Below are 22,186 nucleotides of genomic sequence, written 5' to 3' on the forward strand. Positions count from 1 at the left end.
TTAAATGAAAAATGCTACACGGTATTCTGTTATCTATCATCTAATACCTGCCTCGTCTGAACGGGATAATACCTCTAAGGTATCGCATGATACCTAGTAGGTATCAACTGATTCCCAGTAGGTATCAACTGATTCCCAGATATTAGACGATACCTCTAAAATATCATCTCATCGAACGGGACACTGTCACATCATATTTTTCTAAATTAAAGTGACAAATAGTTAAATGTTCCCTTTCTAAATTAGAAAAAAAAATAGAGGGAGAGATGTGGCTGTGCTAGTATGAAATTGTATTATTTCCTAGGGCCATCCAGGCATAATGTTGACCATGCACGGTGAAAGAAAAAAAAAAGAAGCATAGAAGGACAGAGAAAAAAAAAGAATAAAAAGAAAACCATCTCGCGCCGCCTCGCCCCTCCCCTCCCCCTCCGCCGTCGCCGTCGCCGTCGCCGCCGCCGCCGCGCCGCCTCCCCCCTTCCCGGGGGCGCCTCCACTCCACCACCTGCCGCTCGACCGCCCCGCGCCTCGTCTCCACGACCCTCCCCGTCCTTCGCGCACTCCGCAGTAGCAAAAACCCTAAACCCCTGGGTGGCACGAAGCTTGTACGCGGCTTCGGCGGCGGGCAGCGGCGGCAATGGCGAAGGTCGCTGTCGGCCAGTGGGTACCCCATGTGGAGGCCTTCGTCGACGTCTCCCGGCCCCCGGCCCAACACGTGCGCTTCCCCTTCTCCAATCCCCTTCTCCCCTCTCCTTGATTGGATTCTGAATGCGTGCAGCTTTGCTTCAAATTCGTTTTCTCTTTGAATAATCTGGGTAGAATTATCTTCACTATGAGTTTTTTTGGGGGGCAATTTCCATCGTTGGTGGCAAGTCCTGGATTCCGCGGCCGAAATTCTAGCACTTCTTTTGTTAGGGAAGTGGTATTTCAGCTCTCACTCTGAAAAAAAGAAGTTGGTATTGAAGTGTAATACTGTAATATGGTAGTATTGATAATAAGTCTCTGGTTAACACATTGGATGGATGCTGCTGCTGACTTGCTTGAAATTTGGAATGCAATGCGATTCATTGTTGGACTAGTTTGTTGTTGATTATAATGTTTTTTTTTACGGAATTGTTGATTATAATGTTGTAATGATGTGCGTGCACAACAGTCTGCCAGTGTGGATGCCCTTTCTGCCTTGGTGAATAAGGACAAGCTGACTCTCTTTGTTTTGGTATGTCCCAGCCTCATATACCGTACATCGAGTTAGGGAAGGTAGTTGTTTTTCAGTGTGCCTCATTGGTGATTTTGTTCAGGTGTCAAAGATGGAGATGTACTTGACGACGACTGACCACATTGTTAGATCCAGAGGTTACCTTTTCTCTTTGCTTTGTTTTGCTATATTCCAAGTTCGATTTGCCTTATTTTTGTGAGAAGCGATCAACTAATGAAAGTAAAAGCTTGAACCTTTCTGTGGGGTAGATTAGGGATATGGTCACCAGTTTCTTGTTATAGTTACTTAGCATTGTTGGCACAGTTCTAGTCTTCTAGAAGATGCAGAAGACAATCTCTTCTCTTTGTGAAGATTATCACAGATCTCTACTTATATACAAATACTGAAAATGGGGGAAAAGCATTTCACTTTACTAGAATCTATGATCCATTTGCGAAAATGTGAATTATTTCCAATCATTATTCTCTTGTTGTGTGACCGGCCAAACTTCTCTTGCTTGGTGACTTGTAGATTTCAGTCGAACCTCATATTGTTTGTCAACAATCTACTTTTTTTTTGCAGGAATCTTGCTTCTTGGGGAAATATTGTGTCGAATTTCATTTAAACAGTTAGATGTTAATGCTATTTCAACATTGTCAGACTTCTTTATATCAAGATTGGTAAGTGTAATAATGTGAATCATAGTTATTTCCTTTCAAACTACTGTTCTCAGCTCCTGTAACTTCAGTACTTCACTATAGAAAGAAATTCAATGTGTTACTTTATGTTGATTGGCATTTGGTGTATGATCACAGCTTCTCAAACAAGTAGATCAACAGTTCTTTTTACTTGATTAACTCAGTAATATGACCTTCTGTTGTTATTATTGTCTCTTTGTCAAATGTCGAATGAGATCAAACACCTGGGGGATAGGGACGTAAAATTAATGAAGCAAAATAGAAGAGATTTGCTGAATTTGTGGTGCGATGCTTTCTTGGGAAAATTAAGCATGGAAATATATATTTTTATTTGCTTACATTTGCTTTCTCTCCACATTTAAACAAGCAAACATCCACATCTTTAATTCCAACTTCTCAACCCTTGATGTGAATCATCACCATCATAGATTTCCAGCAATTAATTCTAAATGTACTGTTGAATATGACTAGCTGAACTGCAAGGCACCATGCTATATTTATTCAAATGACTGAGTTCTGGTCACTGCTAGGTTCTAATGTGTGCCTATGATTATTTTTGTGTACGCCACATATAACAGAACAGTCAGAATTGTGTTCTAATCATTGTTGAGCATTGCATGCTGAGTGAAAAAGGGAACATGGTTTTAACTAGTATCATAGCCTCATTGGAGAAATGGGATTGAATTTCATTATTTGACATCTCTAGAAACTGACGACTTTAAAAGTTGTTAGCAAACAAAGATTTGTCTAGGCTTTTTATTTGATTAAAGACGAAAAAGGTTAAACTAGGTGTCTGAGCTTGGTTCTAGATTAGGCACTCTTTAGTCGTTTAGTTTGCCTAGATTGGACCTAAGTGTCATTTGTAAAGAATATTCTCCTTGTGAATTGCTTTGGATAGTTTAGAAGTTCTTATTTTTCACATTTTTATTTTTTATGTGATGAAAACATTGTGTGGAGCAAATTGGTGAGCTCAACATCTGAATATCTGATAACTCCTGTTATACTGTATTTATTGTCTCATGCTAAAAATTATATTTATATTATGGTGCCATCCTTTTATTATCATAACAGTAATCATACTTATTTTTACATATCAGTCAGATTGGCAAGCACTTCGAGGAGCACTTGTTGGATGTTTGGCCTTGTTGCACAGAAAACGAACTGTTGGTAGTATCATCATTGCTGATGTCAAAAGACTTCTCGAGACTTTCTTGCAGAATGTTCAAGTCCAGTCACTTGCAGCTGCTGACCGCAAGGTTTATGTGATTATTTATTTTTGTTGCAGAGATGCTTAAACAAGAATTTATCCTAGTCGAATCCATTGACAATTTTTTATCCTTTTTATTCTCTATCCAGCTATGCTTTCAAATTCTGAACTACATACTGGATCACTACCCTGAGGCTGTCAAAACAATGGTATGGTACTAAGTCAGTATCTGGACAACAGTAGATCACTGCATCATGCTGAAATTATCTTAGCCTAGTTGTTATTATAACAGAAACGACAGTGCCTTTTATCAATCCTATCTGTGCATAGACTATCTAATAATGATAGCAGCAGCACAGCTTTGCACTTCCTTTGCTTTAATATGCTATGTTTTATTGTTGTGATTATTCCGCGGTATGTTGGCACTTCCCTCATCTGGCAATCATATATTATCTTTTTTATTCCGAAATATTTGACTCTTTTGGCCAATCATGAAACATGCTTTGGACAAAACATGACAATCCAATAATACTGCAAGCATAAACAACAAGGTATTTAAGAGTCATATGGGTAGTTTTGAAGTATACGTGGGTATGGGGAAGTGCCAGCTATTCAAGGGTGGAAATAAAATCATTATTATGAGCCTCTGACATGAAGGCTCAGTTTGTATTGAACTGTCGTTTTGGTCACTTGCCCTAGATGCTTGGTCCGTTCTTTTGGTTTTGTTTGGTCATTAGACTTTTAAGCGTGCATTGTATTTTCCGACTCTTGGGGTGGGATTGTTTTTCCCCCTTGCATTCTTCTTCTCTTATTAATGAAATGATGTGCAATTCTCTTGCGTGTTTGAGAAAAAAAGGTTTGTATTTCACTGTCAGCGTGTACTTTATGTTCCTTAGAATTTTGAATGTATAGTATTCTCATTTATGAATTCTGAGGTTTTGACATGGAGCCATGGAGGCACAGTTTCCTTTTCACTATCAATCTGTTAGTAAGTTTATAGTCCACTTCAATTTTCGGAAAGATGAGTACAAACCAATACAAGTTCAATTGGTATCATGAATTTCTAGGGTGATGAGCTTCTGTACGGAATGTGTGAAGCAATTGATGAAGAAAAGGACCCGGAATGCTTGAAGCTTTCATTTAATTTGGTCGAAGCTGTCATGAAGCTATTTCCAGATCCATCTGGTTTGGCAGCACAATATGCAAGCGAAGTTTTTGAGATTCTGAGTAAATATTATCCGATCTACTTCACACATGTATGTCGATTGACCGTTTTGACTTTTAAGGCATTTTCATGTGCTTTATTGTTCTATTAATAGCTGTTCTCAGCCTTTCTTTCTTCAAAGCAGCATACTGATTGTGCATTGTTTGTGTATGTAGGGAGTGGGTGATGATTTAGATGCTACAAGGGATGATCTTTCTAAGGCACTAATGGTATGAATATAGACATATAATATTTCGCTGATTTGAGAGTGTTTGATCTTTGTGGTATTTGTTACCCCTAGATTCTCTTGTCATGCTAATTAATGATGAAGTAAGGCTTCCTATTATTGTATTTTGTTGGCTAACAATCTGTTTAAATCTATACAGCATGCCTTTTGTTCAACCCCATACTTTGAGCCATTTGCAATTCCTTTGCTTCTAGATAAACTTTCTTCCTCTCTTCCATTAGCCAAGGTTAGTAGCTAAACTTACTGCATTACATATGCTTCAACAACCTATGAAAGAGAAATCCTGTCCGTGTATTTTTGCTGAAGTATCCGCCTTTATTTTCTTACAGCTTGATTCTTTAAAATATCTGGATAATTGCATCCGCTGCTATGGTGCAGACAGAATGGGTAGACATGTAATCACTATTTGGTTTAAGTTGAAAGAAGTGATATTTAGCCTGTCCATAGACCAAATTTTATCAACCTCAGGGGCTAAAGACATGGAGAAGAATAAGAATGAAATAGTATCAGAAGCTCTCACTTGTTTGAAGACAGCTATTATTCAAATGGGTCCTTCAGATGAAGATCGTTTGATCAATTTAATTTTACTGGATGAGGACATTGTAAGTAGCATCCATTCTGTGGCAAGTGAAGAAGCCTCTGGTTTGACTTCATTGCAAAACCCGATTCAACTGCATGCCCTTGGAAGTGTCATTTCTATTCTTGCTGAATCATCTGCATATTTCTGCACTAGAGTTCTTCAAGCGCATTTTGCACGCTTGGTAGATAGTTTGGAAATCTCAGCTGGTCGTGAATCTCAGCACTTGAATAATTGCAGTGGACCATCTTCTGGTGCTATTAACTATGGTGCACTCTATTTATCTGTCCAAATGCTTTCATCCTGTCGAGAGGTGGCCTTGACATATAAAGAGGAATTTTCTCCAATTAAATCAGCAAAGGAGTCTTGGTGGCTTATCTTAGAGAAAAAATTGGACTCACTAATCCATATTCTTCAATCATTACTAACCATTGATTCTCAATTTGTCCAGTCAGCAGACAGGCAAGAATATGTTTTGTGTGCTGGTATGTCTAAGTATAATTTAGTAATTTACCACATGCGATATTTTGTGAACCAATATGTACCTGTCAGGTGCCACATTTACCAAAACACTGTTGATCCATGTTGATAAGTTGACATGTTTGCTTCAGATAGTTTGTTTTCAAGTATTACGCTTCAAGCTGTAAATAAATAAAATACACGTAGTATCCATATCTATGCCCTGTGGTAGTTAGCACATTTAAATACACATAGTTTGTTACTTTGTTTTCAACTTTGTTATATCTTGCGCCTCAAGGCCATGCTTTAGTACTAAATGTTTGATTAATGGTGATGTTAATTTTCAGTTTGCCCCCAGCTTCTTTAGAATTAATGAAGGTTGAGCTATCTGTCCTGATTTGGTTATTTATTGTAAATGATTTGCAGTGAAGGGTTTGATAATCCTTGCAACTTTCCCGGAACCCCGTTTACCTCTATCGGCTAGTGCATATGAGGATGTTCTGCTGACGCTTACTTCAGTAATTATGAGCAAGTATGAAAATATGCATTTGTGGAGATTATCATTGAAAGCATTGACCACCATTGGCTCGTCTATTGTGGAGTTTCATGCTTCTCAAAAGGAAAATATTTATAACAAAGTTGTTGACAAGATTAGTTCTCTGGATGAGCCTTGTCGAACTTCAATACCCCTCAACCTAAGACTTGAAGCATGTTTCGAAGTTGGTACTTCAGGTTCAAACTGCATGTTAAGGATTGCTAAATCTCTTGAAGAAGCTGTTGTCGGCAATATTTCTGAGGCAACTGAACATAGCTCTTGTTTTCATAGCTCTTGCATGTCCCATTTTTATAAGCAACTGAACAAAATATTTTGTTGATCATGCAGGTTAATGGAAGAGTAAAATGCAGCGAATATGTAGTCAATCTTCTTGAATGCTACTGTGGTCGGGTCCTTCCTTGGTATGTCAACCTTGCCTTGTAGTAATGTAGTTCTATGTTAGGAGATGTGGGAACAAGTCTGTGATCTAAAACTCGGATTATGCAAACCTAACCGTAGAAAATGTTACAGAAATTTGATGAATAGATAACATGAGCCTGAAACGTGATAGGATTCTCAAACATGGCCAGCACAAATGACCATGATAATGCATGTTTGATGCATGTGGACAGCATTAGTTTCCAATCTTTTTGATTGGATATATTTTGATCAAACTATCGTTTCACAACCATTTTCTTCATGGCAGGTTGTTTAATTTTGGTGGTGTCAATGAACTTGCTTTGAACTTCGCTATGCGTCTCTGGAATGAAATTAGGGACTTGGCTACTTCAGATAGAATCGGATCACAGGTGAAGCTCTATCAAATTGAGTGTCTCTTCTAATTTAAATGGACTTACTGACACCTAGATGTCTTCATAATATATGATGTTACTGAGGATTTGGTGCATAATCATGAAAATACTAAATCTCCTCTCTCTCTCTCTCTCTCAGGATCTTCTTAGCTCACTAATGATGGGAATGAAGCTTGTAATCGGAATCTGCACAGAGGAACAACAGTCACTGATTGTTCAGAAAGCATATGACACAATATCATCGATGCTGTCTCTTCCAGTGAAATCAATGACAAGACATCTTTTGGCTGTTGATGAGGCAGTTCCTCTATACTCTGTTCGTGATACATTTCTCATGTGTATGCTTTCATCGGTCATAGTTGGTCTTCGGCCTCAAACACCTGTACCAGATATGCTGATGATGATTAATCTCTTTACGGTCTTCCTACTGAAAGGACAAATTCCAGCTGCCCATGCATTAGCTTCTATTTTCAACAAAAACCTACACAATTCGGAATTCTCACATGAGAATAAACTGGATAAAGTGATTGATACTATTCTTGAGAGGTGTTTCTCAACAATATCAGTGCGAAGCAATATGAAGACATCTCTCTCTTGTGCTGGCCGTTCAGATGATGCTAATTGCTCAGAGATCTTGTCTGGAAGCATTGAATCAAAGGACGATATCATCTCTGGCTTGGCCTGGCTTGGCAAGGGATTGCTTATGAGAGGAGATGAAAAGGTGAAGGATGTTTCACTGTTTCTTCTTAAATGTCTATGCTCAGATCAGAGTTTGGCTGGCATTTCATCCCATCAGGAAGAACATGGTATCAGTGATTCATCATATGCTTCTCTTGCAACATCTGCAGCTGATGCATTCCATGTGATGATGAGTGATTCAGAAGTTTGCCTGAATAAGAAGTTTCATGCAAGAATAAAACCACTATATAAGCAGCGTTTCTTCTCAATATTGATGCCAATTTTTCTCTCTAAAATCAAGGAATCTACTGTGATGACTACAAAGTAAGTGTCTACATTCGTACTGCTTTCCTTATGGTCTGTGCTGAAACAAGTGACACGGCTGCATCATTTGTCATACAAAAATGATACATAGTTAACTTCAGGCATAACAATCCAAAATGGACTGAAGTAAAAGAGACTTTTATGCCTATTTCTTTTATCTGGGGAAGGCATTTCTGTTGACAAATTAGTTGGGTACTGTAATTTTATAGCCTAAGGACTAATTAGCATAAGCGTCATTAACTATGTATAAATTTCATGCCTGTTCTCATAAAATGTCTTCATCATGAGTTTATGCCTAAAAAGTGCTCTTTTTGTTTCTGGATTTAAGTTATGATATTGCCTGGCAGTGGCCTTATTAATTAGAAAATTGATTCCTATATATATGGAGCCTTTTACAAATGTTATATTCTTCGAAGTTACTGAGAAAAATATCATTCTCTGCAGATTGGTTTTGTATCGAGCTTTTGGGCATATCATTTCCAATGCTCCAGTACCAGCAGTTATAACAGAAGCCCATCGGGTTAGTTCTTGATTATGATCCATACTATTACATGTGCAATATTAATATTAGCATGGACATCCTTTGTTGGATCATACATCCAGACCATGTTAAATTGCTAATCAACCCATTGTTTTGTTCCCCCTTTTTATTTCAGATTCTACTTGTGATGGTTGATAGCATAGCTAAATTAAGTCAGGATGTTAAGGATAAAGATCTAGTGTATAGTATATTGCTCGTCTTATCTGGAATGCTGATGGATGAAAAAGGTGAGATCATTTATTGCTCTGTTTTATATACATTTTCATTTTTTGTTGTCACTGCTGCAAACTTGATGCACATTATTCGATCTAGTTGCTAACTTATCAGTATCATTTTTCCTATGCAGGCAAAGAATGCATTGTGGAGAACATCCACATCATTGTCAGTGTCCTTACGCAGCTCGTTTCGTATCCTCACATGATGGTACCTTTGTGTTATTTGCATTAACCATTCAATACTAACCGTGCATTTGTTCTGTTTATGGCTCAACATGTCTCACAACCTTTTCTTATTGCCCTTCCTTTAGGTTGTTCGAGAGACAGCCTTACAATGTTTAGTTGCCATGTCTAGTCTTCCTCACTCAAAAATTTATCGCATGCGACCACAGGTAATTCTGATTGTAACTTATTTGGAAAAATATGCATGCAATAGTCTGTAGTATCCTCTTTGGAAAAATATGCAGCCGATATGGTCTGGAGTAGGCATAATGTTGTCAACTGTTAATATACTTGTACTATACTATGGGCCTTGGCTCATGGATAGTTGTCTCCTTATTGGCAGGAGATAATAAGGTGTCATGCTTCAGGTCTTCAGCTGCACATTTTTAGTACAAATAGATAAATGCATTTAATACAACTTACCTTTATTTGCTTAGTTCATATTTTTTAGTTCAGATGAATTTGTTAGACGCAAATAGAAGTTATTAAATTGAAAACACTTATATGACAAAGGCATGCTCTTGCAGATCCTACAAGCTGCAATCAAGGCTCTTGATGATAAGAAAAGGAGAGTTCGCCAAGAGGCTGTTCGTTGTCGACAAACATGGTATGAAAACCTTTATCATCTTTGGAGCCAAGGACCTGGTCTTATGATTTTTCCCTTCATTTTGCTGCAGGCAATCATTTGCTTAAAGATAGTGTTTCTGCTATGATGGTATCATTCGGGTTCGGAATTGCTTACTAGGCCATCCTGTTGGCCGTTGATGAGGTAGAAGATATCTTGATTGGTATGTCATGCTACCATTTTGGGTCATTCCAACGGCTCAAACCTCTTTATCTCCTTACCTTCCCAGGTTAATTAGCTGTCAGCTTGATGCACATACACAGGCTTGGTGTCCTGTTGCGTAAGGTGAGGACTGTACAGCTCGACGCACCTTGAAACCTGTTGTTCATCCGGTGGCTGTTGAGTTCTGGATTGGAGATATGAACCCTAGGAAACAGTGGACAATGACTTATGACTTGTGCCAAGAGCTTCTGGGGGACAATCTGCTCACCTGCATTTCAATCCCTTTGTAGTCCCCCTTGATCACAAATCATCCTCATTCGATGACTACAATGCAACTTAGCTGGACGTTGCAATCCCGTGCCCTCAAATTTATCGCGTGCTCCTTAACTGTGGTAGGATAATACTATCATGATATCACCTCAGTGAAAGATAAGTTCAAACCAAGTTCTCTGCATATTTTTGCCAGTGCAGTAGCTAAATTTTCCCTCTTTCGTTAGATTGTATTCTGTGCAAATACTGTTCTTCCTGGAATGGCTGATCTCCCTGCCGAATACTGTTGTAAGAGCTAAGAGACGCCTCACATACAACGCATCTACCAAATTATGTTTGCCAACATCATAAACAGTTGCAGCATGTAAGCCACGTACATTATTATTATTACTGTAATGGTTCATATTTACCTCAAATTCATGGCTAATACATTGGAATGCAATACGATAACTACATATGTTTTCCCTATAAAGAGTTATAGTTACTGGCTGCTGCTTTTCAGCAGGGTAACAACTACTAGTAACAAACTCTAGAGATATATTCTATGAATCTGAAGCGTCGAGTGCAGTGAAAATGGCAATGAAGATGTTGACGGTGTCAAGGTAGAGCGAGATGGCAGCCGTGACGTACTCATCGTAGGCGTGCCTCTTGATCAGATTGTCCGTGTCGTAGATGATGAAGCCGGAGAACACCAGCGCCGCCACGCACCCGTACACCGTCGTCGCCACTTTCCCCGTTGGCACCAACATCTGTGCACGACCAAACAAATGTCATTGAGAAATCAAAATCAAATCAAATATTCAGGATGTCGGAGACGAAAATGACGGAGTTCGAAATCAAATCTAATATTCAGGATGTCGGAGACGAAAATGGTTAGTTTTTGCGATCGATATGCAGCTGTTTGGTTGTTGGTATGAGACCTGGATGAGACCGTAGAGGACGAGGACGAGGAAGGCCGCGACCAAGAAGGGGCGGAGGAAGCTGAAGTCATGGCCTCTCTTGGCCGCCCAGAATGTGTAGAGCGTCAGGCCGAACACCAGCCCGAACGTTAGGGATGCCGCTTCGATTATAGCAATGCCGGCTTGGTAGTTTCAAGGAAGAAAAAAAAATAAGAAGAAGAGAATATTAATTTCAAGATGGATGCAAGGTTAATATCCGTTTGGAATACCCGCTTCAGTTACAATCATACTGTAGTTAAATTTAAAAGTTTTCCATTAAAAAATTGTGACGGTTTTTTAGATAGCTTATAACAATGCCGGCTTAGTTTCAAGGAAGGGGAAAGGAAAAGAGAGAATATTAATTTTAAGATGGATGCAAGTCCGTTTGGAATGCAATAATTTGATAGAAAATTTTGTAGGGAACACAAATATGTACCTTTGGAAGAGAGGCAGCCCAGGCCAATGGCGCAGCTCATGCAAATGGTGAACAATGCTAGAAGGATGAGGTTGATCGGATGCTTCTTACGGAGAAACATCGTCGGCAGCATAACTGCTCCATATTGTCACCCATCAGCACAATATAATTATCGTTAATCCAACAGTTAATCATACTATAACGTGGCATTATATGTATTAGATGTGTTAATTAGCGCTGCATGAAATTAATGTGGGTCAGTCGTCACCGATGAGGGGGGCGACGATGACGAGCACGAAGGCGGCGAGCGACGCCGGCGTGCGGGCGAGGAAGAAGCGGCGGATGGCCGGGACGGAGTAGACGGCGGCGGCGATGGCGACGGTCACCACCAGCTGCGTCGCCACGATCGCGTACACCTTGCGGATGAACGCCCACCGGAGCTCCGGCCTCTCGATCATGTACGTGCACGCCACGCCGGCGACGCCTACCGCCGGCGGCGGCGGCGGGAAGCTGCTGCCGCCGGCGGCCGGCGCCTCCACGTCGTGGTGGTTGTGCTTGCCCATATCGCCGCCGCAAACCAGTGACGCGCATGCACTTGCAACACTTGGTCGGTGGAGAGGACAACGGAGAGATGGCGGGAGTGGCAGATGCCACGTGGCACTATACCCCCTCTTTTCTATTGCAGGATCAAAATTTATGGCTGCCAAAGAATTTCAAGGATGAATTTACAGGATCAAAATTGCTCAGAATTGAGCAGTAAATTTAGTTAAAAAAAAGGGTTAAAACAATGGTAAAAAGAGAGAAGCAATTCCATTCATCCAAAGGTAAACCAAGCCATCCATGATCCATCCGTCCACCATACATCAAGCAAATTAACCCAAATCCAACATCACCTCCATATCCATATAGAATCTAAATTTGTTCGCATTTCCTACGTAGATAAGATCACTAGGTTGAACACAGCATGATAAAAGACCATCCTACTTGTGGCATCTATACAATTGTTGTTTTTGGGTACGCGACTCATGATAAAGGCAGAGCATTTTCACATTCACTGATGAAAACGTATATGAACACGATGTGACGCGATGCGAGGAACTCAGTCGGCTGCCCTGAAGAGGGTCATGAGGGAGAGGAAGAGGTTGATGACGTCGAGGTAGAGGGAGACGGCGGCCCAGACGTACTGGTCGTAGGTGTAGCGCTTGATGATGTTGTCCGTGTCGTAGACGATGTAGCCACTGAAGATGAGCGACGCGATCCCGCCATAGATCATCTGGGAGATCCTGCCCAGCGGGAATAGGATCTGCAAACGGCAAGTTTCGAATCAGCCACCGAGTTTGTCAAGAACAAGATGAGGTGCACAGGAGATCAAGAGAGTGTAATGCTGCATCTTTTGACCTGAATGAACGCAAACACGAGCAGCACAATGAGGGAGGCGAAGAGGAAAGGGCCAAGGAAGCTGAAGTCACGGCCCCTCTTTGCAGCCCAGAATGTGTAGGCAGTCAGGCTAAACACAACAACTGTTGTAAGAATTGCAGACTCCAGAATGACCTTGCCTGTTAAAACAGCATAATATATTAGTGACCACCTGATCTTTTACAACCAAAAAAAAAAAGCAACTCCGGGACAGAAACAGAGTACTGAGCAAAGATAGGAATATAGCATATGAAGAGTAAACATCATTATCTACTAAAATATCTATAAAAAATGTTGCATGCAATGCTTTGTACATACATCTGCTGTTTACATGAACAACTTTTAACCACCACTAGAACACGGGCATATTATAATATGGTACACATCATCAAAGAAACTAGTTCAATAACATTTATAGATGTATAAGATACTAGTGCCTTCCAACGGATAGCAGACAGGTCGCAATGTTCCAAGAAATACTACTCAGATAGACATAGCATGCATTCCATCTCAATTTAATCAAATGATATTAAGATAAGAGTATTTTTCGATCTCATGTGAAAAACCTTTTTTATTATCAGTTTTAGGTTAGTACTGCAACCTAAAGTCCTAAACAATAACCTTACAAAAACTATGCACAAGATATTCTTTGGACCCAAACCACACATCATACTCAAATTAGTACTGTCACAAGATGGCATTATATAGAAGATTCGAACAGTGACAGGGTAAATAGTAAATAGCTTTAGAAATAGGTTCCAGATAATAGTCTATGGAAGATTCTATTCATTTGCATGTCTACAAAAGAAAAGTTAAACATGCTCAAGCCTCAACATTACAAAAGGCAAAAGGAGCCAACATTAATAAACTAACCTAACGTGCAAGCTGATTGTATTCCGAATACTTTTATAAGATTAAGAAACTAAGAAATGCCAAAAGGGGAAGATATTCCAAATGCTTATGACTCGACAAGCATATATTAAAGTGACAACAACCTGGCCTTACACAAAGACCAGGCAAAATGTGCATTCCGACAATGTCTCCGAAACTTCCTATGTAGCCCCACCATAAGCATATTCTTAGCAAACTTAACACGGCGAAAGCAAGAAACTAAATGCAAACGGACATCGATATTTCAAGAGAACTAGTCATGAAACACAAACGGGTGTAAAAATTGTGAACACTAGAAACAAAACAAAAAAAAAATGATGGCGAGATCGATGATCAGTTACCACTGGTGAAGGCGCATGTCATCCCAACCGCGAAGCTGATGGCGACGGTGAAGAGACCGAGCAGGATCAGGTTGACCGGGTGCTTCTGGTGGTAGTAGTACAGCGGGCAGAGCACTGCACACCAAACCAATCAACCATTCTTATTCAGAACAAACAATTGCAATCCACACAGTAGAACACACACACACAAATAAAAAACAATCTAATTCTAGTGGTGAAAACTAGGTCAAATTAGCCATTATTAGGAGTATGTGCGAAAATACACCACGCACCCACCACCCCACCATCCACGAACCCATCGCTTTGCCTGGACGCAAAGGCATCAATACGTGCACGCACGAACACACACAACACGCAAACCCAGCGCAGTTGATCATCCCACTAAACTTCACTACACATTTTTTGCAGGGGAACACATATTTCCAGTGGAATTTGGGGGGATCCGATTCGAAATCTAAACCGTACGCAACGCAGCAGAATCGAACTGATTCGAATTCTTCCCCCATTTTCCTTCGCAAGAAAAAAAAAACACCATCGAAACCCTAAAAAATTGAAACAACCATGTGAAGAACGGGGAACTCACCGATGAAGGGGAGGATGATGAGGAAGATGTAGAGGCCGAGGCCGGCGTGGGAGGAGACGAAGAAGTGGGAGATGGCGCGGACCTTGACGACGACGGCGGCGACGGCGGCGGTGAGGAGGAGCTGCATGGAGAGGATGACGTAGATCTTCCGGATGAGCGCCCACCGCATCTCCGGCGGCTCCGTCATCCCCGGGTAGAGCTCCCTCGCCCCGCCCGAGGTCCCCGCCTCGACGTCCCCGCCCTTCTCGTACCGGAACATCTCGCCCCCTCTCCTCTCTCCCAACTCACCCCCACTTCTCCTCTAGGGCTAGCTCTTCCCCGCGGCGGCGGCGGCGGCGGCGGCGCGAGGAGACGACGAGGCGGCGCAACGGAACGGAGACGAAGACGACGACTCGAACGACTTCCCGTGTGAGATAGACTAGTAGTACTAGTACGTATCCTCCTTTATAGGGAGAGAATGACCCGTGGGAGAAAGCTCGCTGACAGGTGGGGCCCGAAACGTTGGGTGGTCCACATGTCGGTGACGGTGAGTGGAGTTGTAACGGTAGCATCAAAGCGGTTTTTATTTTCCCCGAATGGTTTTCGAATTTTGGGGAGGGGGATGGTGGGGCCGGGGAGGCGGTGGGGCCCGGACAGCTGTGAGACGGGGTGCGGTGAGGTGGCGTCTCTCGGGTAAGGTAGGTGCACCGGATCCTTCTGGACCGAGTCCACCGCGTGTGTGAGCGCGTGCGTTGAGCGGACGCGTACGAGGGTTGTCGACAAATGGAGATATATTAGCCCATCTGGCCCATGTAGCCCAGTTGCGTCTTGTTTGGATACGGCCCCATACACGTGCTTGGGCTGGCATTTGGGCCTATCTAAAGGAAACGTTTTTGCTCTTCAATTTTGTGGACAAATTAAGTAATAATGCCTTGAAAAGAAAATATTTCATTTCTCAAAAATATATATTTTTCATCAACACATAGATACACATGCATAATTGTAACTCTCGACCCTTGTAGATGTAGCTATACACTCACAACAGGAACAGATCCAACGTGGATACTGGTGGGACTCATCACTCAAGTCTTCTTCTACCTCGCTAGATCATTATTGAGAGAAGATGATAAAGGAGGAAGAAGAGAGAGAAGGAAGAGCGTGTGTGCGTGGGGAGGAGGATATAAGCTCTCCCTCTATTAGAATTCTGGATCCGCACTTGGCTCACGATGATGATTCCAAAGTTCAAAGTGGAACAAACCGCAAGAGTCAGGGCGAAGGCCTTCGTCAAGAAAATGTTGAGGTAATCACACCAGCCACAAGAACCTGTGGGACTAGTGCAAGAAGGACAACCACCTTGGCGGAGTGCCTACGGGCGAGCCATGTGGCAGTGGTTGCCAGAATCAACCCCGTCATAAGAAATACGACGAGGATGATGTAGTAACCCTCTTGGTGATGATTGAATACTCCTTTCAGGAAATGAGAGAGCATTGCTGCAGTAGCAGAGGCAGCCGTGAGAACACCTCTTTCCAACAGCTTCGTTTTAGTATCGGATTCCTCGTCTGTTAATCCCTGTCTAACACCATTGTCGTCAACCATTGTGTTCTGGCCAGCATCGAGCGAAATAGTGACAATCACATGCCTCGGAGTAGGAGCTTCAGTTCTGTTGGATAATGGCAGTAAAACATTGTTACCGGCAACATTGCCTGATGTCATTTCCTCGTTGCTGGTGTCTGGTTGGATGGATTTCGTCAAGGCAACCTGTGCTTGTGCTTCCATGGTTGCAGGGCTGTTCGTTTCAGCCATCACTCTTTAAAGTAGGATTTTGTTGCCCTGTGTCCTGTGGGCAATGCAAAAGAAGACCAAATGTCATTGAGGATGCACGGTGTTTTTGAAATTGTAACTGAAATGGGAGTTGCTTAAACAAACAAGTCAGGTAACAATTAATTGGCAATTCTAAATGTAATTAAATTTTGAAAAGGATAAAATAATACTACGATTAATGAGTGCCCCTAGCTAGGAGGTGTGATCCAATTCTATTAGAGAGATCACAAGTCACAACAAAAGCACTTCATAGAGCAAAATTGCTCGATCTTAAATAACGCTTCAAGCATTTCTTCCAACAAGCCAACGGAGAGACACATTTCTTCCAAGCCTTACACAAGGCTAAAATCGTGATGAAGGAAGGCGCGGTCTCCGTCGGATGCGCTAAAAAATCGCGAGTAGATCGGACAGACAGCTTCGGCGGCGCTTCGCCCGCTGTTTGGTTGGATCCAACACCGGGCGCTGCCGGAGCTTGTGCCTCCCATCCCAGATCCTGCATATCGCCCGGCGGCCAGCGGCTGGTGTGCTCGTGCTGAGCATCTCAGTTTCACGCAGCCAAGATCAATGGCCGGAACATGTACACCTTGCTCGCCGGGTGCGGTCGTGGCCGCCGGTGACGGGTGATTTGGGATTTTTAGGGGGGGAGAGGCGGAGAGCTAACGGGGGGATATGGGGTGAGAGCCTGATAGGTCAAGTCAACTAGTACTCCATCGTTTCGTATTACGTATTACAAATCTTTTTTTTCTAGTTTAATTCAATAATAAAGTTTATAGAAAAAATTAGCAACATCTAAAATATTAAATTAGTTTCATTAAATCTAACATTGAATACTATGTTTGTTTTGTGTTGAAATTATTACTATATTTTTCTATAAATTTGATCAAACTTAAATAAATTTAACTAAAAAAAGTCAAACAACTTATAATATAAAATGAAGGGATGACTAGTTTTAAACACTTTATTTAGATTACCAACCGGTAAAACCGCTGCAGCTTGTATGCCACGTAGGACAAATTCTGTACAGAGGTAGGTCCTCCAATTTAAAAGTGTTTTGATTTTTTAATTATATTAACAAGGAATTTAATGCAATAGTTAAATTAGTGAATTGGGCTTCTTTCCATAAAAGTAAATGCGATTTTTGTCGATTACATGGAACTACTACCAGTAACTTATCATGTCCAACTCTAATGGATGTTTAAAAAGGGATTTGTCTAGATCTCAGGTGACAAATGCTTTTGAAATTTCAATCACACTTTATCCCTAGATTAAAAGCTAACCACTTTATAATCCCTTCATTACTATTTAAGCACCATCTTTTTCCTTTATAGTTGAACAATAAATAATTTTAATTTAGACGTTAAAATATAATGATAACTACTAAATGTTTTAAAAAGGTAAATATAAATGTACTCAAACTTATAAAGAATATGAAAGTCACCTCGAGCTCGGTTAGGGTCGGCTTGTGTAGTTGTGCGCAGGAGCGCGAGGACGTCGGGGTCGCGGCGGCTTGATGGGACGAGTATCCAGTACGTGGCTTTTATATTAGACGGTTGGGGGCCTGGGGCATCTCGGTCGCGGATGGTTTTGGCTGGCATCGGTCGCGGACGGTTTTGGCTGGCATCGGTCGCGGTCGGTTTGGACAACGTTTGATGATTATTGCAATAGAATGTCCGCAAGCCACAAAACATTATACAAGTGCACATAGATAATATAGGATGGCATAATTTAGTATTCATTTGCAAAGCATCATTTGACAAAGAGTTAAGAATTTATAAATAAATAGAGTAATTAATTAAACAGTACTAATCCAACGCTATATAACATACTCGTTGCATAGGCCCAACCATAAATGAACAACCAAGCCAGATTGAACCGACCAAATCTCCGAACCAGGAATTAACCATTTCAAACCAGGAGCTAAACCAAAGTATCATTATTTATCACATTATTATTTTTAATTAGTGTGGAACTAATCATAAAAAATATTGTTAAGCTAACCCATAACCGTGGGCATATATATTATGTCAGGGTTATGGATAATACATACCCGATATAGTAATCGACTAAACTCAGCGGGATCCACCATATACCAAGTCTTATACAAAATCATACCTCGTATATTAAAGGAGTTTCAGATAAGAAAGTACAAGTAGACTTCTATATGTAAACTATAAGACTACAAGATTGATAGCCGGAACACACCTTGCTCATCGGGTACGGTCGTGGCCGCTGGTGACCGATGATTTGGGATTTTTAGGGGGAGAGTCAAAAGAGATGGGAGAGCACCGTGATTTGGGACTTCACCCGTTGACAAATTAGTTTCATTAGATCTAACATTGCACACTATATTTTAATAATATGTTTGATAGAAAAATTTAGCAACATATAAAATATCGAGTTAGTTTCATTAAATTTAACATTGATACTGTATTTTAATAATATGTTTGTTTTGTGTTGAAATTACTACTATATTTTTCTATAAACTAGTCACATTTAAATAAGTTTGACTAAAAAAATATAATATGAAATAGATGGAGTAGCAGTATAGTATACATTGTTTAAAATTTACTAGTTTTAACTACTTCGTTTGGATTACCAACTAGTGAAACCGCTTGTGACATGCCGGCCTAGGGTTTAATAGAATTAATAGAATACTCATATCAGCAAGTTGCAATTTCTTTTCCGGAAGCCAATCTTCAAAGAACTCCAGGGTTAAGTGTGCTTAGCCTGGAGCAATTTGGGATGGGTGACCGAGGCAGTTGCGCAGGCATGGTGCGCATTGATCGACGGGGGCATCGATGCCGAGAAATTCCCAGGTGCGCACGAGAGGATTAATAGAATACTCATATGAACAAATTGCAACTTCTTACAAAATAAGTTCTCCTAGTTAAAAGTGTTTTTATTTTTTTAATTATATTAACGAGAAATTTAACGCAATAGTTGAATTGGTGAATTGGACTTTTTTCCATGAAAGTAAATGTGATTTTTGTGACTTTGGTTAAAGTTAAACTACTTTAAGTTTAACTATAAACAACTAAGTTTATAGGCAAATATAGTAATATTTATAATACTAAATTAGTTTAACTAAATCAATAATTGAATATATTTTCATAATAAATTTGTCTTGGGTTGAAAATGTTATTATTTTTTTTCTACAACCTTAGTCGAACTTAAACCAGAAGTTAAAATGTCTTATAACCTGAAATGGAAGGAGTACTACCAGTAACTTAACATGTCCAACTGTAATGGATGTTTAAAAATGGATTTGTTTAGATCTCAGGTGACTAAAATGCTTTTGAAATTTTAGTCACACTTTATCCCTAGATTAAAAGCTAACCACTTTATAATCCCCTCATTACTATTTAAGCACCATCCTTTTCCTCTATAGTTGAACAATAAATAATTTTAATCTAGACGTTAAAATATAATTATAACTATGTTCGTTCCTCCCGGTTCCAACCCATACCTCTCTTGTTTTCCGCGCACATATTTTTCAAACTACTAAACGATGTATTTTTTGTAAAAAGTTTATATATGAAAGTTGCTTAAAAAATCAAATTAATCTGTTTTTTAAAAAATAGCTAATACTTAATTAATAACGCGCTATGGACCGTTTTGTTTTCCGTGCGAAGGAGATGGGCTCTCAACCGCTACCAAAGAATACATGTAAATGTTTAAAAGAGGTAAATATAAATGTACTCAGGCTGTGTTTAGAACCAGCGATGTAAAATTTTGGCGTGTTACATCAGATATACGGACACAAATTTAATGTATTAAACGTAGTATAATAACAAAATAAATTACAGAATCTGCATGTAAACCGCGAGACAAATTTATTAAGCATAATTAATTCGTCATTAGCAAATATTTATTGTAGTACCACATTATCAAATCATGGTGCAATTAGGCTTAAAAGATTCGTCTCGAAAATTAGTCGTAAATTATGCAATTAGTTACTCCCTCCTTTCAAAAATCTGAGACCTATTTCATTCTTTGGTTTCTCTAAAAATCTGAGTCCTATTTATAGTCACTATGTGCTAAATTAAATTGTTGATCAGAAACAAAAAGCCATTATAGTACTTATTGGTTACATGTTTATTGGTTTTGCCACATGGTGAGTTAGTTAATTGCTTCTTGGTTTTGATGAAAAAAAATAGGTTTCAGATTTTTGGAAGGTGAGAGTATTTGTTAGTCTATATTTAATACTTCATGTAGATATTCGAATGCTTGATGTGATGGGGTGTAAGATTTTAGGGTAGTATCTTAAACACCCCTCAAAAGTATAAAGAATATGAAAGTCACCTCGAGGTCAGCTTGTGCGCAGGAGCGCGAGGACGTCGGGGTCGCCGCGGCTTTGAGAGCAAGTCTAATAGTAAATCCCACTGTTAGCTCTAATTCATCTATAACCAATCTAATAGCTAATTCATACAATAATTGCTTACTATACTATTAGTCTATAGTCCCACCTATCATACACACATTACGTCTTAAAGTCCGTGCTGCAGCTGGCTACATATCTATAGTTTATTTTCATCAAAACAGATAAATCAGTGTGCTTTTCCATCGTGTATAGGAACTTTGGTGCTGGTCCATGATACTAATGCAAGTGTTATATGTATTTATAAAACCATTTCTAAATTGGATAAAAGGATTATTGTTCTGTCTTTTGGAAATTATTCATGTAGACGGGATATTTTTTTGTTCGGGTTCATAGGTATGCATTATGGCATTATGCAATTGTATAAGTGATTTAGTAGATATCATGGTTATTGAAGTCTCAACTGATCATTTATTTGCAAATGGTTGGGCTGCTCCCTCTGTACTCAATTCTCAATTTCTCATCGTGGTGATACATGAAAGTGTTTGGAGTAGTGCGATTCTTTCTAACAGTATAATTGTTGGAGGTTAGGAATCTTTTTTCTTCAGTTGGTTAATGCACCTTCTTTTGTCTTCCACCTATTTTTTATTTGATCATCTTTCAGCTAGGGAGATGAATTCCAATTCTCGAGCTAAAGCGAGAGAGAAGGGCACGACATGAAATATTTTGGTGGCCGTTCGTTGTGTGAAAGATTTCTGTACAAAGCAAACACATAATGACACTATTGGTACACTTAGCATAACATGACTTGTGTTTTGACCTTTTTTTCTCAAATGTCATGTATAGCACGAGATTCTAAAATTGGTAGATTTTGATTGACTGAGTTGTGATATAAATTGCACTACTGTATATAACCGTGTTTTTTTTAGTAAATTTCAGATTGGACTAATTTTTTCCTTAATGTTTCACATTGGACTAGAGTTAACTTAAGATTCTCATTCAACTCTGTATCTTTACCAAAAGTTGCACTTTTGGCCAAAGTAGTGGTAAACACGAGAGCATTAATTTGTCTCCCATACGGTCACGAGTCTTTGTTATAAAAGATGGTCACAAGTGAAAAGATTGTCCGTGGGAAGGTACAAAGATGAAACTTAAAATAAAAATATATACAATGTACAATTTACTCTTTTTTTATGAGATGTCCGTGCTATGTTTCTCTGTCATTTGAAACCATGCATTAATTTTCTGTTACATGAACTATTTGCTATTCATTCACTTATTGGAACACAATGGGAATTTATCTAAAAATGGAATTTCTGTAGTTACATATGAATTTATTTAGCACAACAATTTAAATGGCTTCGAATGATAAACAAAATTCCTATATTTTAGACACAAGCTATATAATCAATACCAATATAACTTTATGTTGTTCCTTTTTTCAATCAATCTTGAATATATCTAATCCTTTAAAAAAATATTATCTTTTTGTATTGTTTGGTTTGTATTGCCAAAT

General features: G+C 39.7%; 3 protein-coding genes and 1 long non-coding RNA gene across 5 annotated transcripts; 1 reads left to right on the forward strand and 3 right to left on the reverse strand.

The window, feature by feature from the left end:
* The first annotated feature begins 385 nt into the window (after positions 1–385).
* On the forward strand, positions 386–10,384 carry LOC4342544 (MMS19 nucleotide excision repair protein homolog). Of its 2 annotated transcripts, none has more exons than XM_015791587.3 (21): positions 386–712; positions 1,151–1,213; positions 1,296–1,350; positions 1,775–1,872; positions 2,988–3,146; positions 3,247–3,306; positions 4,165–4,353; positions 4,478–4,531; positions 4,688–4,774; positions 4,878–5,610; positions 6,011–6,381; positions 6,468–6,541; positions 6,826–6,928; positions 7,071–7,933; positions 8,378–8,453; positions 8,590–8,701; positions 8,821–8,897; positions 9,001–9,081; positions 9,439–9,518; positions 9,589–9,699; positions 9,800–10,384. In XM_015791587.3, the coding sequence occupies exons 1-20, from the start codon at positions 635–637 to the stop codon at positions 9,602–9,604; spliced, it is 3,429 nt and encodes a 1,142-aa protein (XP_015647073.1). In that variant the 5' UTR covers positions 386–634; the 3' UTR covers positions 9,605–9,699; positions 9,800–10,384. The 2 variants fall into 2 exon arrangements, with proteins under 2 accessions (XP_015647073.1, XP_066168298.1); XM_066312201.1 differs by having other exon boundaries at positions 9,589–9,680; positions 9,766–10,384.
* LOC4342545 (protein LIFEGUARD 2) lies at positions 10,242–12,014 on the reverse strand. The gene is made up of 4 exons (XM_015791589.3): positions 11,590–12,014; positions 11,343–11,456; positions 10,889–11,049; positions 10,242–10,717 (listed from the first exon to the last, which is right to left on the reverse strand). The coding sequence occupies exons 1-4, from the start codon at positions 11,882–11,884 to the stop codon at positions 10,511–10,513; spliced, it is 777 nt and encodes a 258-aa protein (XP_015647075.2). The 5' UTR covers positions 11,885–12,014; the 3' UTR covers positions 10,242–10,510.
* A 95-nt stretch (positions 12,015–12,109) lies between these two features.
* On the reverse strand, positions 12,110–14,967 carry LOC4342546 (protein LIFEGUARD 4). Its single transcript, XM_015791590.3, has 4 exons — positions 14,553–14,967; positions 13,970–14,083; positions 12,720–12,877; positions 12,110–12,624 (listed from the first exon to the last, which is right to left on the reverse strand). Exons 1-4 carry the CDS (start codon positions 14,809–14,811, stop codon positions 12,421–12,423), a joined length of 735 nt encoding a protein of 244 aa, XP_015647076.1. The 5' UTR covers positions 14,812–14,967; the 3' UTR covers positions 12,110–12,420.
* Positions 14,968–15,459: 492 nt separating this feature from the next.
* On the reverse strand, positions 15,460–17,004 carry LOC9269020 (uncharacterized). Its single transcript, XR_001547398.3, has 2 exons — positions 16,689–17,004; positions 15,460–16,368 (listed from the first exon to the last, which is right to left on the reverse strand). It is a non-coding gene; the product is annotated as an uncharacterized lncRNA (long non-coding RNA).
* Positions 17,005–22,186: the final 5,182 nt, after the last annotated feature.

Source organism: Oryza sativa, chromosome 7 (assembly GCF_034140825.1).
Source record: "Oryza sativa Japonica Group chromosome 7, ASM3414082v1".
In the NCBI taxonomy this organism is placed as follows: Eukaryota; Viridiplantae; Streptophyta; class Magnoliopsida; order Poales; family Poaceae; genus Oryza; species Oryza sativa.

Bases quoted from the DNA above. Each gene is read 5' to 3' on its own strand.
- LOC4342544 (XM_015791587.3), top strand. From the start codon at position 635: ATGGCGAAGGTCGCTGTCGGCCAGTGGGTACCCCATGTGGAGGCCTTC. The intron at 3,307-4,164 runs GTATGGTACTAA...ATGAATTTCTAG, and splicing joins CTGAGGCTGTCAAAACAATG to GGTGATGAGCTTCTGTACGG. The intron at 5,611-6,010 runs GTATGTCTAAGT...AATGATTTGCAG, and splicing joins AGAATATGTTTTGTGTGCTG to TGAAGGGTTTGATAATCCTT.
- LOC4342546 (XM_015791590.3), bottom strand. From the start codon at position 14,811: ATGTTCCGGTACGAGAAGGGCGGGGACGTCGAGGCGGGGACCTCGGGC. The intron at 14,084-14,552 runs GTGAGTTCCCCG...TTTGGTGTGCAG, and splicing joins CATCATCCTCCCCTTCATCG to TGCTCTGCCCGCTGTACTAC. The intron at 12,625-12,719 runs GTCAAAAGATGC...TGCCGTTTGCAG, and splicing joins TCGTGTTTGCGTTCATTCAG to ATCCTATTCCCGCTGGGCAG.
- LOC4342545 (XM_015791589.3), bottom strand. From the start codon at position 11,884: ATGGGCAAGCACAACCACCACGACGTGGAGGCGCCGGCCGCCGGCGGC. The intron at 11,457-11,589 runs GTGACGACTGAC...AATATGGAGCAG, and splicing joins CATCGTCGCCCCCCTCATCG to TTATGCTGCCGACGATGTTT. The intron at 10,718-10,888 runs GTCTCATACCAA...GGTCGTGCACAG, and splicing joins TCCTCTACGGTCTCATCCAG to ATGTTGGTGCCAACGGGGAA.